This window comes from Amia ocellicauda, chromosome 18, assembly GCF_036373705.1.
Source record: "Amia ocellicauda isolate fAmiCal2 chromosome 18, fAmiCal2.hap1, whole genome shotgun sequence".
In the NCBI taxonomy this organism is placed as follows: domain Eukaryota; kingdom Metazoa; phylum Chordata; class Actinopteri; order Amiiformes; family Amiidae; genus Amia; species Amia ocellicauda.
The window spans coordinates 27,150,955-27,170,483 of NC_089867.1; the positions used below are offsets into that span (position 1 = coordinate 27,150,955).

General features: G+C 41.8%; 1 protein-coding gene across 2 annotated transcripts; it reads left to right on the top strand.

Moving 5' to 3' along the window:
- The first annotated feature begins 6,028 nt into the window (after positions 1–6,028).
- Positions 6,029–19,508, top strand: LOC136713874 (tyrosine-protein kinase STYK1). Of its 2 annotated transcripts, none has more exons than XM_066691099.1 (10): positions 6,029–6,351; positions 8,700–8,779; positions 9,655–9,795; positions 10,263–10,472; positions 12,228–12,409; positions 13,205–13,288; positions 14,021–14,238; positions 14,724–14,764; positions 15,172–15,268; positions 16,764–19,508. In XM_066691099.1, exons 2-10 carry the CDS (start codon positions 8,731–8,733, stop codon positions 16,933–16,935), a joined length of 1,194 nt encoding a protein of 397 aa, XP_066547196.1. In that variant the 5' UTR covers positions 6,029–6,351; positions 8,700–8,730; the 3' UTR covers positions 16,936–19,508. The 2 variants fall into 2 exon arrangements, with proteins under 2 accessions (XP_066547196.1, XP_066547197.1); XM_066691100.1 differs by having other exon boundaries at positions 6,030–6,175.
- The last annotated feature ends 21 nt before the right edge of the window (positions 19,509–19,529 follow it).

Genomic DNA, 19,529 nt, shown 5'->3' on the forward strand with positions numbered 1-19,529 from the left:
GGAGGGAGGTGTTGCAAGTATATTATTATTATTATTATTATTATTATTATTATTATTATTATTATTATTATGTATTTCTTAGCAGAGGCCCTTGTCCAGGGCAATATATATATATATATATATATATATATATATATATATATATATATATATATATATATATATATATAGTATTATTATAGTTTAAATATAAGAACATAAGAATAAGTTGCACAGCTGCGGAGCAGAAACACAGAAGGCAACCTCTCCTCTCCTCCTGAGCCTCGGAATACAGAGGAGGCCTCAATGCACGCCGAGGCTGATAAAGAGACAACAGCTCAGCGGTAATCTGGTGCCATTCCACGTAGTGCTTTAAATGTAAGCAATAACATTTTAAAATCAGTTCAATATTTCACTGGAAGCCAGTGCAAAGAAGCAAGTACATGAGTTATATGTGCTCTCCTTCTGGTTTTGGTAAGAACCCTTGCAGCTGCATTGTGCACAAGCTGCAGCCTTAATAAAGCTTGGCTAGTTAGTACGGCCAGAGAAAAGAGCATTACAGTAGTCCAGTCTACATTAAATAAAAGCATAGATTACTTTTTCAGCATCAGATAAAGACAGAAATTATCTAATTTTGGCAATGATTCTTATGTGATAAAAACATACTTTTGTAAACATTTTAATGTGCAACTTGAAACTTAAAGTAGAATCAAAGATAACACCCACATTTCAAATTAGGAGTTAAGTCCCCCAAATGTATTTTTGATAAATCAATTTGTTGCTGAGAGCCTACTATCAACACTTCTGTCTTATCAGAGTTTAATTGCAAAAAATGTACACAGAGATGTATAACTGTGTATCATCACCATAGCGGTGGACATTTACAGCAAGTTTATGAATAAATGTGACCCAAAAGTAACATGTATAAAGAGAATAAAATCGCACCCAGAATCAAACCCTGAGGGACACCACAGATAATATTTGCTAAACCTGACACAGACTCCCCCAGTGAAAAAAAAAGGTAGGATCTAAACCAGTTTAGTACTTTACCATCTAAGCCCACCCATCCCTTAAGACGATCAATTAAGATGGCATGATCCACAGTATCAAAGGCAGCACTAAGGTCCAAAAGAACAAGAATGGATATAGCATTTGAATCTGCACTCATTAATAAGTCATCTATTACTCTAACCAGGGCAGTTTCTGTACTGTGATTTGAACGAAACCCAGACGGAAACTTTTAAAATATATTATTAGTAATCAGAAACTACCTGTTCCAGAACATTTGCTAGAAAAGGGAGATTTGAAATGGGTCTGAGGTTACCCAGAAGTGAACTGTCTAAGTTGGGTTTTTTAAGTAGGGGCTTAACCAGAGCAATTTTGAAAGAAGTCAGAACGATTCCATTTTCCAGCGAACTGTTCATAATGGCAAGAATATCATTACACAAGTAACTAAGGACATGTTTCAGGAACTTGTTGGAATGGAATCTAACATACAAGCTGTGGGTTTCATGCGCATGACAATCATGTTTAGTTCCTGTACAGTAATACAAGAAAATGATTCCATCACTATTTTCCCCTGTCTATCTGAAATAATTAAATTAGAAACATAAGATGGAATTTGTTCCATAGTAATCTTTATTTTATTTTCAAAGTAATTGAGAAATTCTTCACACTTGGACGAAGACACTTCTATGTTGCGGATGGGTGAGAATGAAGGATTTATCAATGTATCTATTGTTGAGAAAAGCACCCTGGAGTTATTTTTATTTTCATCAATCAATTTGGAGAAATATGCGCATCTTGCAGATCTTATAGCTTCATTGTACCTCGATAATCTTTCATAATTTCAAAATAGATATGCGATTTTGTAGCCCTCCATTTTCGTTCCATCTTACGACAGTCTCTTTTCATTTGACGGATAGTATTGTTAATCCAGGGAGCATTATGTGTAAGCAAAGCTAATCTAACCTTGACTGCAGCAACTGTATGAAGAGTAGTAGTACAAAGGTGGTTAAATCTGTCAACTAGTAATTCAGTAGACAGAGACTGCAAAGGAAGTGATGGAGCTGAACTTATTATTTCAGAAAAACTTTGTACAGTTGAAGAATTAATGACATGGCTTTTAATAGTGTGGGCCCCACTCTTTCTGGGTACAGATACAATGGCTTCAAATAAAATTCATGAGTGATCAGAGATATTAGGTTCAATTATGGATGAGATATTAACAACTAGACCCCAAGAGATGAAAAGATCTAAGGTATGGCCATGATTATGGGCAGGCCCTGAAACATGCTGACTAAAATCAAGAGAATCCAGGAGCCTTAAAAAGTCAATAGCCTTTGAATCAGCTTTAGTATCAATGTGAAGGTTACAAGTACAATCATAATTAGTTGACAGTATATACATATATTCAGCAAATTCAGACAGAAAAAACTGACTAGGTTTAGGTGGGCGATAAATGATTACAATAAAAATAGGTGGTTGACTAGCTAATAGCAGGGACAAGGATTCAAAAGGAGAACATTTCTCCAATTTTTTTTGTCTGCAGTTATAATCATTTTGGTAATTGGTAGCTAGCCCACCCCCGCGCCCTTCTGAACGAGCTTTCTGAACAAAAGTATAATTTAAAGGAGAGGCTTCAATCAAGGGGATGTTATCATCTAAACTAAGCCAGGTCTCAGTCAAAAACAGAAAGTGAAGTTTATAATGTGAAATTAAATCATTGATAAGAAAGGATTTATTTAATAATGAGCGAATAGTGAGTAAGGCAAGGCATAATTTTACATCTTCAACAACTGAAGGTGTAGCTGTGATGGTCGGGACTCTAATTAGATTATTTACATTAACCCTTTGGATTGAACGACCGTGCCTACTACTAAAATGCCTGGATGTTAATTTAATAATCTTAATATGATTATTACAGGAAAGCTCAGAGATTATATTGACATATTATTTTTTCTGTACAGAAAAGTATTTAGAATCTGGAAGAAAATCAGGATTGGGGAAATGTAGTCAACACTTAGGAAGATAAGAAATAAAATTATTTTACAAATTCTCAGCAAGTAGAGTTGAATCCCTCCTACTAGGTCTTTCCCAGAAAATATCCCAGTTGTTAATAAATCCAATATTCTCCATTGCACACCAAACTTTGTGTCCAGTCGAGAGGAGCCCATTCGCCCCATCGTGCTTGTTTGGTGTCCATTAATAACTAAGTGATCAAGGATCCTATCCAGTCTGTTTTTGAATGTTCCCAAATTGTCTCTTCAGCCACATCGCTGGGGAGTTTGTTCAGATTGTGACGCCTCTCTGTGTGAAGAAGTGTCTCCTGTTTTCTGTCTTGAATGCCTTGAAGCCCAATTTCCATTTGTGTCCCGGGTGTGTGTGTCCCTGCTGATCTGGAAAAGCTCCTCTGGTTTGATGTGGTCGATGCCTTTCATGATTTTGAAGACTTGGATCAAGTCCCCACGTAGTCTCCTCTGTTCCAGGGTGAAAAGGTTCAGTTCCTCAGTCTCTCAGTAGGACATTCCCTTCAGACCTGGAATAAGTCTGGTTGCTCTCTGCATTACCCTGAATGCCTACAGCTTTCAATTTGAGGATCAGTCTTTGGTGTGGAACCTTATCAAAAGCTTTTTGAAAATCTAAGTATATCATATCATATGTTTTCACATGATCTACAGCTGCAGTTGCATGTTCAAAAAATTCTAATAAATTAGTAAGACATGATCTGCCTCGTCTAAACCCATGTTGACTATCTCCAAGAATATGGTTTTCATTGAGATGCTCCTCTATTTTCTGTCTAATCATTTTCTCCAACATTTTACCGGTGATGCAGGTGAGACTGATTGGTCTGTAATTTCCTGGCTCAGTTTTGTCCTCTTTCTTGTGGATTGGTATGACATTTGCTGTCTTCCAGTCAGTGGGCACATCCCCTGTTCTAAGTGTCATTTGGAATAATTGAGTTAGTGGCCTAAAAATAATGTCCTGTTGTAAGTACTGTTGGAAATATCCCATCTGGCCCAGGTGATTTGTTTGTTTTTAATTCTGCTAGTCCATTTAGTACCTCCTCCTCATTTATCCTGATCTCTCTTAGGGTTTGACTGGACTGGTTGTTAACCTGTGGCATATTATCTGTCTTTTCTTTTGTAAAAACCTCTGTGAAATACTAATTTAGAACATTTGCCACATCTTGTTCGTTTTCCAAGATACTTCAATTTTTGCCCTTTATCTGTTTCACCTCCCCCTTTATTGACCTATGTATATATCAATCAATCAACCAATCAATCAATCAATTTTTATTTGTATAGAGCCCTTTGCAGGGTAGCCACAGAGCGCTTTAAAGACTAGTAAACATACAGCAAACAGACAGCAAAATAAAATGCATAAATACAATGAAGTAAAATAAAAATAGACCTTTAAACAGTTTACATGATCTAAAGTAAAGTAAATGAACAATGTACAATACTCTCCATCTGCAATGCCAGGTAGACAGCTGGTGTTAGTCAGAAGATAACTTTTACATTTCACAGTAAATACTTCACTGAGCCACAGTCACTACACTGACACCTCCCTCCCATTGCTACTGAAACTAGGGGTTGAGCAGTTAAAGGACAACAACACGATAATAGTCATTTACTGGAACAACTTTGATGTTGGACTCCAGCAGAACTAAGATGACAAAGCCAACACGCGCCAGCAGAGTGATCAGCAATGAATAATGAAAACCCAGTGAAGTCCATATAAAGGCGATGGTGCAGAAGTATGCAGGAATCACAGCCCCTTCTTGCTGCTCTGTATAGTAAAATAGGTTTCTTTCCAATCGAACGAATACTGCAGGGCACTGTGTTTCTCACACACATCCCCCCAAGATAATAAATATATAACAATAACTTAAAACTCTTGAATGAGCAGAGGAAAAAGTCACAGCTGTATAAAAACACAGAACTGGCACACAGGCACCTGGGAGGAACAGCTGCTCAGTGGGGTCTGCGAGGCATCTTCATTGGTAAACCAAATTCAAGCCACGAAGATTTACTCTGTAGCAGCAGGAGTGACACACTTCTCAGCAGGTATATTCAACTGCACACCAGGGAGAGCTCATATGAACATGGGCACAATGTCTACCCATGTTTAGGAGAATGTGTATGTTTCCCCCTCCATAGTGGGCAGATGTGAACACAAATCTACAGGTTTATTCTTATTGCATTCAGGCACGCATGGGTTATTAGCATTTCTCTGAGAGCAGAGTTTTGTTTCTCTTTAAATAAAGAAGAGAGCCCCAGGTGGTGACTAGGAGGAATCTGAGCAAAGCACAGCAAAGCAACAATAATTAATAAGTTAATGATTTCTTAACCCAGTCACACTCACAACAGTCACACACCACTCCTCTGTTGAGCGAATTGTGCTCTAGTAGTCTAGTTAGTCCCCAGTTGCAAACCAACTGCTCTGTATATTTGTTTAGTGGCTGATGGTCTCTTCCCATTCAGTTATGGTTGTCATTCTCTGGCAGGGTTATGAAAATACGCTTACATTATGCTTCTCATACATGTCAACTGCCGTTTTAAAAAGCTTTTTTCATCGCTGTCAGTGCTCTCTTGATTAAGATGGGTGGCACGCTGCCTGGAGAGACTAACATTTACAAACAGCACACAATCAAAAGCTGCGCACAGTTGAAATGTGAATGGCTGCAACTAGACAAGTGCCAACACCCTCCAGCCAAAAATCCTCAGTTGCCACATCACGGCACTCTCGTCTCACATCTCCCCTCAGTAACAAGTGCCAGTGAATGAACAGTCAGTCTATTCCTCACAGATCAAATGCTAATCCACACTGGAAAGCAGAAGGAGGTTCAAGGCCCACCTGATACCTTGAGCAATGTATATTGTCTGCCAACTGCCCACCCTTTTTTTTCTGCTGGCTTAATCAATTAAGAAGGTTTTAATCTGTAGCTCTTGTGATAAGAACACCTTGTTGTTCTCTTTTATTGGTAAATAAAACTCCAGAGTCCGAGTCCAAGTTCCAGGTTGGTCCAGATTGCTTCAAAAACCACTTGCAAATATTTCAATAGGTTTATTTCCCTGTCAGTGGTGTAAACTTGGATTTGCCTCTGTCGATTTAAATTCTATTCCAGCTCAGGTTAATTAACCTGAAGGTGACTTGAAACTGGACAAGGAGGGAGTCCATTATGCTTTCCAATGTGAGCTAATTGCTTTGTTTGTAGAAAAGTGTGTGTGTGTGTGTATGTGTGGCTGCTTTGAGCAAACAGCGTAGGAAAAAAGGGAAGCCAAACAGAAGTAGGAGCACAGACAGAAAGAAAGAATTCAGGAGCAGGTTATCTGCAGGAACTCGAGGGATCGGTCTACATTAAACAAAGTACGGTAATTAAAAAGTTTCCTTCCTCTTGGTTGCCATTTCTGGGCTGTACTGGATTTGACTTTCATCTCTCCCTTTCTTTCCTGCCCTGTTCAAGAATATTCCCCCGGTACCTGTTTGCACCTTTTCTGTTGAACACCTGTTACTTCATGGAAAGCTTTGTTGTTTGGCTTTGCTTTGTCTTAATTCTGCAGTCTTCAGTAACAATACAGTACAACTCAATATGAGTCAACAAAAACAGGGATGTGTGTGCACTGCTCTATCAACACACATGCACAGTCCTATATATTGTCAATATCACTTTTCTGCAAGTGTCTATCCATGTGTGAGTATGACGATGGTATAAGCAAGCAGAGGACGAGTGAAATAGATTTATTCTAGGTAAATGTCATCCCCAACTCCCCCGTCCTTTGTAATTGTAAATTATTAGTATCATTGGAAGTATCTTTTGTTAAATTTAGTATATAGTACCTTATATTAATATAATTTCCCCCAAACAACACAAATCGGGAGTCCTTAAAGAGCCATTCCATGTGCGCTTGGATGACTACAGAGATTTTTCTTTATGGTTGGTCATTAAGTATACTGCAGCTCAGTTTCTCAGGTTAAAGAGTAACGTGTTGTTCCGCGCCGGAGGGCCGGGGGCACCTTCAGTCACAGCAAACACGGGGGCTGCGCCCAGATAGTGTTCCTAAGCAACTGCTGCAAAATCAGGAAAGTCACGATTTCTTTTCATGCTTCATTGTTTCCCCTTTCTGGTTTGTAGTCACACACATTCCCTGTTGAATCCAGGTAGACTACACCTGCTTCAGGAGCCAAAATAAGTGCTGCTTTCTCCGCGCCTGTGAAGCGGATGCAGCCGCGGAGCGCAGGCGTTGGTGACAGCTGGCCACAGCGACAGCCTCCCCCGTCCCCTTGTTCAGTGGTTATAATCCAGCCTGATTCATGACTCAGAAGACCAAAACAAATGTGCTTTTGCTGTTGATTAGCAGCTGACACCTGTAAATCCCGATAAGGCCTCCCATAATTCGTGTGTTGTTATTCTTTTGGCGGATTTCTAATTGGTGAACACAAACAATACACTATAGCTGACTCCCAAGACTTTGAGAGAGAATTGAGTTGGCTTGTCTTCTCTGCTACTCGTTAACTCCGGAGGCCTGGTGTAATGATTGTAAACTGTTTTTTAATATGTGTGTTGCTTTCTTCCGAAAAGTAATGTGTAATCATAACAGGGTGTTCATTAGACTCGTACACAAATAGAAACAGGTTTCACAAGATAAAGATTTACACCATATGGTTTGCAGTATTCTAATGAATACAAAGGCACAATTTAGCAATTCCTATAAATGATCTGTTTCAGGCATGCAGACTCATTACCAGGGGAGATTGAGTAAATCAGAATCTTGCAAAGATAAAACCAACGATGCTACATGAAACCTAACGTTGCAGCTGGGATTTTTGGCAACAGACATAGTATAATTAACAGATGTAAAGAAAGCAAGACAGAAAATAATGATGAATGATGCAATTACAGAATGACCAGATTTGAACACGCATTCCTGTCGTCTACAATTGCGGCTTTGATAATTAAAACAACTCTCAACAAATCTCTGTTACTAACCTGTAACTGGACGGTTTTCTTTCTCACTTTACCACATTTACCATCCAGTTTACCAGTTTAAATTAGGATGCAGATACATAGTAACTGATTACAATTTAAAGGGAAGTAGCAACAAGGGAAAATGAAAACTGCACCTGTTCAGCCCTAATGATTTTTAAGATGCTGATTGAAGTCGCCTACAGAACCTGGTTGGACCGGGGCTCTCGAGGACCCCAAATTAAATAACCCCCACTGACGTCACATCACAATCCTTCACACCTGGACTGAGGCTTTCTGTCTGTCCACTCCTGTGTTCCTGTGATAGGTTTAAATATGAGTTCACGTATTTAAATGGATTTCAATATATTTTCTGCCCATTTCATGTAATCTTATATTTCCTGGGTATTTTCTTTGCATTTCCGTTCCTTATGGGATTAAGTCTCTGCTGGTGTTACTCTATTAACACCCCTATCGAAGCTGGCATCCTGGCACCTGGGCGCCACAGGTGACTTTTTGCCATCAAAGCGATTTTCAAAATGTGTGCTTACACGTGTGAATGAACTGCCAGTTGCACAAGAACTCATCGAAGCCAGTAATTCACTGAGTAACTACATTACATTGGAGTTCATTATGGAGGTGTTTCATTTGAATTGGACACTGAATATCTGGTCAAGTTGCTGACTGTTCAACTTCAGTACTGGTCCTGATGTTGAATAACTAACTAATGCCCTGCTGTTCTTATCCCCAGCTTTAAGTAATGCTGCATCTAATGATTTCCAATGGACTCCACAACTCCTTGGTACAACAACTCCACCCCGGACTCCTACAGTACGTCAAGTTTTCCTTTCTATGTGTAACTGTGTCATTGATACCCTTCACTAGGGTTGGCACCGTCCCCTATAATGCCAAACTTTGAGACAGAACAGGTGCACATTTTGGGAAATGGTTCAGGAAATTACAAAAGTCCATTAATAGAAAGTTCCTAAAACTACAAAGAAATATATCACATAAACACACCTTTAAGATTATGTACTGCAAAGTGCAAATTAGCTGTGATTTTCACTCATCCCTACTATTAGCAGACACCCTACTTTATGCAAAAGATCTGTGACATTTGACCAGAACCTGAACTGGCTTGTGATGCAATGCGTGGTATGGATTTTTACCAGCCCTAGCCATGTTCCACTCCTTACAGAGGTGAAATTGGGATTCTCCGCTGACAAAAACACCAGACACCTTGCTTATCTTGATTAAACTGTAAACCTACTGGCAACTGCTGCTTCAAATCACAGCTGTGTGGAAAACTAAATCGGGACGAAATCGAGACGATTTCTTGGGACTCATGGCAAACATCCCAATGCGCCAAATCACACGTATACATCCCTATCCATAATCACGTGCCAGTTTTATACAGCACTGTGGGTGAACACCTAGTCATATTTGCAGATTGTTCCTTAGTTAAAAATATATTTTAATCGCCTAAGGGACAAGTAGGCATGCTGCGGTGGTGTTAGAAACTAGTTCAGGCTGTGCAGTGCAGGGGTATTTCCTGATCACAGGGGCTTCCAGGTGTTTGTTCACAGTGAGGCGGCACCACATGGTCCTTGTGTGTGCTTTCTCCGATGTGTTCGACTGCACGTTTCAATGACCCCAAGTACCCATTTGCTGAACAAATATATCTTTTCCCATCCCTCCTAATGCAGAAAACCAAAGTGATCAGTATGGAGTGATAATCATCCCCCTTTTCCTCGCTGTCACTACCGTCGCCGTAATCTTCACTATCCTGTGGAAGACGTGCCGTAGGAAACGGGAACCGGATAGAGCGCCCTTCGTCGGCCTGGAAGGTACGATCGCTACGACATTGAACAATGCAGCATGAGGGCTATTGATAGGCCGCTGGGTTTGAACAGGATTAAGCTCGGTATGTTTTTGTGGACACAGAGAAAATGATCTATAACTTTCAAACTCTCACTAATCTGCTCCTGCCGTTGATACCCCTAATACTATATAATCTATAATTAGTCTTTATCCTATCTGTGCTAATTCTGTCACTGGAAGCTTTGACCCCATTGCATATATAGAACTATCATCACATCACTTGAAGTGCTCCAGAATATTGTGTTAGCACTGCACTTATTTATTTACTTAAGTAGGAGGAATATGGTATTTTTATGATATTTTATTATGTTGTGAGATATGTATGCCATCTGCTAAAATAATAACTATAATAAATGCATTTCTATCAATGTATTGATCATAAGAATCTTTCCCCGCTCTCTCTCTCTCTCTCTCTCTCCTATTGATAATGAAGCATCACCGACGGGCCAAAATGAATATATCGCGACTGTGGCCGAGTCGATCTTGTCCATGAGGGACCCTGGGCTGAGCCAGTGGGAGATGCCCAGTGACAGCACTGTAGAAGATCTGCAGTTCATCCAGGCAGGAAGATATGGGGCCGTGTCCAGGGGCAAGCTGGTCCAGGGAGGCTCCTCCACTGCAGTGGTCATTAAAGCTCTGAGGGGTACGTTCTGGAAGGGGGGGTGTAATGATGGACACTGTTCTGTACATATACACCCAGACGCACAAACATTAACAGCATCAGTAGTGTCAGATGACATACGTTGCGTCTCTGTGTAACACTGTACCTCTGCATGCAGAGGTTGGGTCTAGGCAGATACAAGCGGGGATATGGCGCAAAGTTGTGAATTTATTATAAAGTGACAGCATTGCCATTAACCAAACCAAACCAAACCCGAGCAAAAGCCTAGCTCCCCTAGAGGCTCAGCCTACCTACTCATTAGACAGGTCCCTCTCTAAACACATACACAACCAAAGACAGACAAACCTAGCAAACATGTCTCGAGTCCAGAATCAGTCCAAGTCTAAAATCAAAAGTTCACCATTTCTCTCTCCTGCTCCTATTCCACTAACAATCATGGGAGCCCTGTGAATCAGTGACTCCACAGCAAAGATGCTGTACCTCCCAATGCCTCGGGGGGATAATATAGTGCCATTCAGGGCAGACATTTAAGTAAACAAGTCATTACTAAGTACTTAGAATTAGTCATTAAATTAGGTTCAGCAGGTTGAAAGAAAATACTTTGTTACATCTCTTCTACAAAATCAGTTCAATAAGATAAAGGTGCACAGTTGCACCCTGGGACACAGTGAACTGACTGCACAGAGTGACCCTGAAAACCTTAAACTTCAATAAGTTTCTCCTAAGCATTAAACCACACATTCAGTACACATAAATATTATGTCCTTGCTGACCATGCCCATTCGTAACCCCTGGACCATCATCTCGTCTTAATATAAACTAGATGTATCCAAGTAACTGTAAGTCTTGTAGCAATGCATATCTCTGAGATCTGCCTGCATGCTGTACAGCGGTTACTTATCCCCAGACATTAAAAAGACACGCAATAAGTACGACTGTAATTAATCAGGAGAGTTAAAAGCAGTCTTACAAGCAGGATTACGTATGGCTGATTCTTACATTGTTTATTAAATTACACCGATTTATTTTCAGAAACAATAGATTTTTCTTCGTCTTGTTGATTACCTATTCAGCCTGCCGAAGACCATAAAGACTCCAGACGACTGCACTCAGTTAAGGCAGGAGTGTGTGTCACCGTCGCTCTGCCACGGTGCCGATCTCAACAGAGTCACAGGTTTACACTCGCCTCCTGTCCTGAGCTCACTATGAGTCCAGTTTAATGCACAATGTCAATAACGCTTAGTGAATTCCCAAATAATGCAACCGCATGTTCATCTCCAAAAGGGCCGTCATGTTCTCTTAAAAATAATTCACCTGATTGATTCATTATTTTATTTAACAAAGGAAAAAGTGTCAGGCTTCAAAATTGTAAGCCATAGTCTCACGAGATGTGTCAAGACTTGTCTGTTCATCGATGGAGTTTCAGCATGAAGCCCTGATGTGAAAATCCCAAACTTGTCATATTGTAGGGAAGCCACATCATTAGAAAGAAGTCTGCTTTATCAAATGATGGAGTTGGGAGTCTTACTATGAAAGCATGAGTGCTGACATCACACCCCCATATTCCACAATTAGCATCAAATTCATTTTGGGGAGAAAACCATATGTAATATGAAGAACATGGGTTTGTGTTGAGGGTAAAGAAATAGGCCCAACTCCCTGTAAAAACCTATTGGACGTGGCCTTCTGAACTCATCTGACCAGCTGTCCTGTGCTTTAATTAAAAGTAACTCCTGCCCAGTTGGTTTTGTTCACAGTTTGTGTGTTTTGATCCAGACTCCCCCACACACCTGGAGGCCAAAGACTTCCTGGACAGGGTGGACTTTCACGCCAAGGTCTGTAAGCATGACAACCTGGTGAGGATGCTCTTCTGCCAGACGCAGTGTTTTCCCATGTATCTGGTCCTGAAGGCCAGCAGCCCAGGGAACCTGCTGCACTTCCTGTGGAAACTGAGGAAGGTAAAGGGAGTAGAGCTGAAGGACAGACCAGTAACAGCACCACAGACCCCACAGATTCACTGCCACCATCCAGAGCCTCAGTCAGCGCCTAGCAGGAGTCTCCAGAGCTGTGGAGGGGTCACATTTACACACCCCTCATCTTAACCTTGACAGCTTTCTCTCGCCTGACCAATGGACAGATCTAATTGAGACTGAAGTCCAGTTTAGCAAATAATAGTTATTAAGATAAGTGAAAGTCAAAGTTAACTTCAGTGTCTGTTTTGCTGCTCAAGTGTGTTGAAAAACACCCAGACACCTTTTTGACTGTGGTGACCTATAATTAGGGTGTCCATATGACTCCATGCTCACTGGGACACTTTGAGACAGGACAGATTTCGAACAGGACCTTTAAAGGGAAAGACATTAACAGTGGAGTCGAGTCCTGCTGCGCTCCTGTTTTTTTACTTTGTCATGCTTTCGGCTGCGGTAAAGTCACTTTTTATCTGCTGTTAATTAATAAACCTAAACCTGTCAGCGTGCAATCTCCAAATCCAATCAGTGACGTTGCTCACTCAGCCACAGGGATACTGATCAGTCTGGCTGCCCACGGTCATAACGCTCAGATACTCGTCACAGAGAAACTTTAGAGCCTAATGTACGTGTTCATTTCTTTCACAGTAAGGGCAACTTGCAAATGCACTCCAGTCTCAAGGTGTCCGGGTGACCACAGAACTAAAGGGTCACCCTACCTAGAATGTATCTGTGCTGTGTGACTTAAAGCCATTTAAACGTGGTTGTCCCTCTGGCCTGTCCTAGGCCGATGCTGCTTCTACCGTTCAAGCGGACCAATTCTCAGAGAAGTCAGTCTATTCAATTGCCCAGCAGGTTGCAGCTGGACTGGTGAGTTGTCATTATTAAGCATTATTATGAATGTAGCATGTGTGGCACTGCAGGGGGTGTCCACAAGCCTGGGCTCGATGGATAGATGGGGTCGAGCGATACACTCTCACACGGGCAGGGATGTGCTGCACAGAAGTCTGTTTACTAGAAACAGTGACGGGTGACACACAACAAACTAAACAAACTAAAGAAAACCCTCATGCCTAATGGAGTCTACCTCCACTCTTCCCTCTGTCTATAAACACACACATCCAACACATAGTCCAGATGCTACCAGCGTCTTCACTTATTAAACTTAGCTGGCCTTTTTTCCTTTCAGATAAATTGTTATACAGTAGTTTTCAGATTTAGAGTCACAAGTCTTTGCCAAACTGGGTTCTTTGACAGCAACATGTTTCAATAGATGGCAGTGCATGCTATGAAATATGGTTACAGTTGGTTCTGATATTACAATGTGTGTGAGCTGCATTTGATAAAGGTATCTGTGAAACGGATTCAGTCATATTAATATTAACAAAACATAGCGGCAGCAGGTCCACCTGAATTGATTCAATTTGTTTATTATACCGATGATATAATTCATATTTTATATATCAAGTTCCCGTTCTTTGGAACATGATAGGTGTCACTACAGTGAGTGAGTCATCTAGAAGGGTCTGAACTTGTTAAGTGATTACTCTACATATCAGTAATAATCAATAATAACAACCTGGCCTTCTGTATTGCGGTCAGGACTATCTACTGTCCGAACACCAGCTGATCCATGGGGACGTTGCGGCACGAAACATACTGATCTCCGACAGGCTGGCGGTGCAGGTCTCGGGGCTCGGGCTGGCGTTTGAGGCCTACCAGACCGGCGCGGTGCCCAGGTACAGGGCGGCAGAGGTACCCCTGAAATGGCTGGCACCCGAGAGGGTCCTGAAGCGGCCCATGACAGCGAGAAGTGACGTGTGAGTGTTTGATTGTATCCTTGCTTTCCTTACCTGCCTAAGAAGTGTTGCCCAAACACAGCCGTGTCAAGGCTCCTGGGGCAGATGGTGAAGTAGGCCTGGGAGGAGTGTGGGTGTGTGCAAAGATAAGACTGATTTTTAACAATATTCAATTGAAAATTCTATTTACATAATTAAACACAGCAAATAGTTAATAAAATAGAGTACACTGCACCTTATTGCATACTAGAGTGACATCTCAATAAAACCATTAAAATAAAAAGTTGAACATATTTAAACTATTCTTGTCCCTGGTCTAGGTGCCAGATATAGTTTAGGTTAAAATGGACATAAATATGATCTGTAGGAACAGTGGACCTTGGGAAGTCTCTGGCAGCAAAGAGGCGCCATCAAGTGGCTTGTGTGGAATTGGCGATTGGTAGGCAGGTGAAAGTGCATTCAATCTGATCCATGTCTGATTGTATTTGATCTGTTTCTTTCAACAGGTGGTCATTTGGAATCCTGCTTTATGAACTCATTACTCTAGGTAAGATGTCTGCAGTTGACATACAGGGCTCATGGCTTTCCCAGGAAACCGTAAACGATCACTATACACAGCCACTGTGGTCACTAACGTATCGTGTGTGTGATGTATTTGATATTTGAGGTTTAGATGTATGTGCTGATTTTGTGGACTTCCTCACTCTCTGAAGTTCAGTTTCAGTTAATTTATAAATCTGATATGTACTTGGTGTCCCACTCTTTATTCAAAGAGATGCGAGTCAAAGGAACGGAGGACGAACCCCAACTCAACTGAGTTGCATAGGAAGCTCGATCATGTCTTCATATTAGTGAACCAGCACCCAAATGAGAGAAATTTGGCCTAAATGGACATCACGAGACCATAGATTTGATTCGGGGGGGACTGATAAGGGGATGTTTCTCTTGTCTCAGGTTCTGCGCCTTATCCTGAACTGGAGCCTCCGGATGTTTTCAAAAAGATCCAGAGGTTTTACAGAATGAAGAGGCCTGACAACTGCGGGGAGCTGCTGTAAGTCTTTGGTTCCTTGCTCTTCCTCCTACTGTTTCACGGCGGTGACTTCAGAACGGCCTCTATAGGAGTTCAGTCGAGCTTCTCTCCAATGGCTCGTCCACAAAGAGTGTCCTGTGCTTGGATATAGTGTGAGTGATCTTACACTGTGATGCATTAAGGTCCTAATATCACTTCTTCCAAGTGTCTAAAGATCTAAACGTACTAAAACCATTAAGTAGATTTCCCCATAACATCTTAATGAATATTGTGACTGTGCTATTGCAGTCAGAATGAGCGTCTTTATCACATTTCATGATAGGAAAGATATAAAACCTTTAGCATCAGTCAGGGTGGCACACATTGAAACTCTTCTGAGCAGAATATGTGTGTTTTGGCCACTAGTGTGTTTCTAAGAGCCAGATACTGAAGATCAATAACCCTCCATATCAAAAGCCCAAAATAAAGGAACGCCTATCTATACACTGTGAAGGGAAACTCATACAAAGATCCTCAATAAATGTAAATAGCTTTCAGAGATCAGTAAACTCTGGCATAGATCTACAGTACCTGTGAATAGTCTGGATCCCAAACAGCGAAGGGACATAAATTGGGTTATAGAGAAAGACAAGTGCCCTTATAAAACGCAAAGCAACACCAACAAATATGAAGCCAATTTAAATGTCATTAACCCACAGTGGAGCGAAAGGGGAAAAATCGAATTAAAAGCAGAGAAGACATTGAAGAGAATTAACAAAATCCAATTCCCATCAAGTGACTCATTCAGAAAGCAGAACACAAACCTCTCGTGGTTCAGAGGCACAGAGGCTGAAAAGACCCCACGTCTCCCGCAGTATCACGCCAAGAGACGCCATCAACCACCAGATCAACAGACAAAGCAAAGCGTCACTGACGGCACACGATCGCACAGAATGCAACAAGCCAATGACAGGACATGTTCCCTGCGTGTTCAGAGTGACATGACTGCTCTGTGTACATCAGAAGTCCCTATTGTATGACTGTAGCATGCCTTTGAATGCGTCGCAGTCCAACTACAAGACAAACTGTGGGCAGGATCACTGAAGCAGCGGCTGACACATGTTCTGTACTGTTCGGTGGGCTTCTGATGAGCTGAATGATGAATACATGTGATACTTCTCTACACACTGTACATGACAGTACACACATTTTACATATTTAAACAATTTCAGATTGTTTCTAGACCTTAAAACAATATCAAATGTCTAACTGATTTAAAACAAATATATAAGGTTAATTAAGTAATTGAGAACTCCAATAACTGAGTTAGAGACCCCTGTCTAAAGCCTTTACGACTCATTTTCATGCATGAAATCCCTCATGCTCAGCCACTAGCCCTGAAACCATTGTCATACTGCTGCCTCCGCATCAATGTACTGTATTTGAAAAGGCTGACGGAGACTCAAAAGTGCAGCCCGAATGCAGGCTGCCACTGATGTCTCCAGCCTCCTGTTTGGCTTTTCTGTTTCCCCTCCAGGTATGACTTGATGAAGCAGTGCTGGATGTGGCACCCCGAGGACCGACCGCCTTTCCCTGGAGTCATCAAACACCTCGACTCCCACAAGCACTCGGCCGACACTAAGACGCTCACCGCCGAGGCCAGCATGGATATTCTCCGGTACAGTAAACTGGCAGGAGTGCTGCCGTGAGTCCACTGACCCGCACGGGAGGCAAATCCACACGGACAGCCATCACACACAAACACAGCCTTGGAGACACGGTCCTGGCCCAGACTGAGGTCAGGGTCCAGAGGAAGAACCCAGTTCAACGACTCTGAGGGACAAGGAAGCTGGATAAGAGACGAGCTGGGCAGTGTGGTTGTCCGTCTCATGTTTGACCAGGGTCTCGGCCTGGACGGGGCTTTGCGGTCATGAAAACAGCCAAGTCTGGCGTATGAACTGTGTGATGGTGTGTGTCAGGACTGCAACGATAACAAGGACCCGAATACAGTTCAGTCCTCAAGCACCAGAGTTCATGGACAGAGTTACTGTTAACCATGAATTGGAAGTGAAAAACAAAATCAAACAACATTTGTCTAATCAGTTGTCCCTCTTGCATTAAAAATACATTTTATTACCCAGGACTCGGCATGGAACAAGCAAAACACAATATTAAAACACTGATCAATCCATTGCACGTCCTGTCAGTAGACTGCTACGGCAAAAACACGCATTGCTAGTAGTTCACCGAGGGAAACACATGGCACTTTCTGAAGGTAATATACACTCACCTAAAGGATTATTAGGAACACCTGTTCAATTTCTCATTAATGCAATTATCTAACCAACCAATCACATGGCAGTTGCTTCAATGCATTTAGGGGTGTGGTCCTGGTCAAGACAATCTCCTGAACTCCAAACTGAATGTCTGAATGGGAAAGAAAGGTGATTTAAGCAATTTTGAGTGTGGCATGGTTGTTGGTGCCAGACGGGCCGGTCTGAGTATTTCACAATCTGCTCAGTTACTGGGATTTTCACGCACAACCATTTCTAGGGTTTACAAAGAATGGTGTGAAAAGGGAAAAACATCCAGTATGCGGCAGTCCTGTGGGCGAAAATGCCTTGTTGATGCTAGAGGTCAGAGGAGAATGGGCCGACTGATTCAAGCTGATAGAAGAGCAACTTTGACTGAAATAACCACTCGTTACAACCGAGGTATGCAGCAAAGCATTTGTGAAGCCACAACACGTACAACCTTGAGGCGGATGTGCTACAACAGCAGAAGACCTCACCGGGTACCACTCATCTCCACTACAAATAGGAAAAAGAGGCTACAATTTGCACAAGCTCACCAAAATTGGACAGTTGAAGACTGGAAAAATGTTGCCTGGTCTGATGAGTCTCGATTTCTGTTGAGACATTCAGATGGTAGAGTCAGAATTTGGCGTAAACAGAATGAGAACATGGATCCATCATGCCTTGTTACCACTGTGCAGGCTGGTGGTGGTGGTGTAATGGTGTGGGGGATGTTTTCTTGGCACACTTTAGGCCCCTTGGTGCCAATTGGGCATCGTTTAAATGCCACGGCCTTCCTGAGCATTGTTTCTGACCATGTCCATCCCTTTATGACCACCATGTACCCATCCTCTGATGGCTACTTCCAGCAGGATAATGCACCATGTCACAAAGGTCGAATCATTTCAAATTGGTTTCTTGAACATGACAATGAGTTCACTGTACTAAACTGGCCCCCACAGTCACCAGATCTCAACCCAATAGAGCATCTTTGGGATGTGGTGGAACGGGAGCTTCGTGCCCTGGATGTGCATCCCACAAATCTCCATCAACTGCAAGATGCTATCCTATCAATATGGGCCAACATTTCTAAAGAATGCTTTCAGCACCTTGTTGAATCAATGCCACGTAGAATTAAGGCAGTTCTGAAGGCGAAAGGGGGTCAAACACAGTATTAGTATGGTGTTCCTAATAATCCTTTAGGTGAGTGTAGATTTTAACTCATGATACATTTCTCTCAACACAATCCACTTCATTTCCATTACCGCAGAGACTTACTACCATAGACTATTACACTGGCACTCTCGTGATGCACGCTGGATGGAAGACAAGCCCTCCAGCTGGCACCAAAACAAACTGAAATTGCATTCACTTGCCATAAACCTGTCCACCCAGTCTGTCTTCTGCTGCTCTTCTCTACAGCCCTTAGTTGAAATCGTGCTCTTGCTTTGACTTTCCTTTGGCATCCATTCTGTATGAAGGGCTGGGTTTCAAAACTCACCTGTACTGAATCAACGCACCTGAAGAGTCTCTGGAGCTGTGCAGAAGGAAGGGTGTTTACTGTGCCTTCCCAACGGTGTCTGTATAGCATGAATCAGTAACTTTAGTCAACAGGCAATCATTGAAACACATGTTGATGTTACACATCTGTGTATTTGACAGTTATATGGTTATTCTGAGCAGAAAATGACAGACTTTGTTTAATGATAACCTATAATTTAATGATGCCTATAATTTAGTTGCAGGATTGGTAGCATTTAAACAACCCATGGCAGGATTTGTTGTTGTTGTTATTGTGCTTGAACACTGTCTTGCTGCCTCATGTTTTAGAGGTGCTGCAGTCTTGGCTGTACAGCTGGGTGTGTTACCTGACAGGATCTGCACGCACCTGCTGCTTAGCACACTCTCCTCTGCTCTGAAGCCTGTATATTTTTCAGCTTTAAATGCTTACAGAAATAAAAGTGTGACTCTTTACACATCCTCCAGTATTGTTGTTGATGTCTGAGATG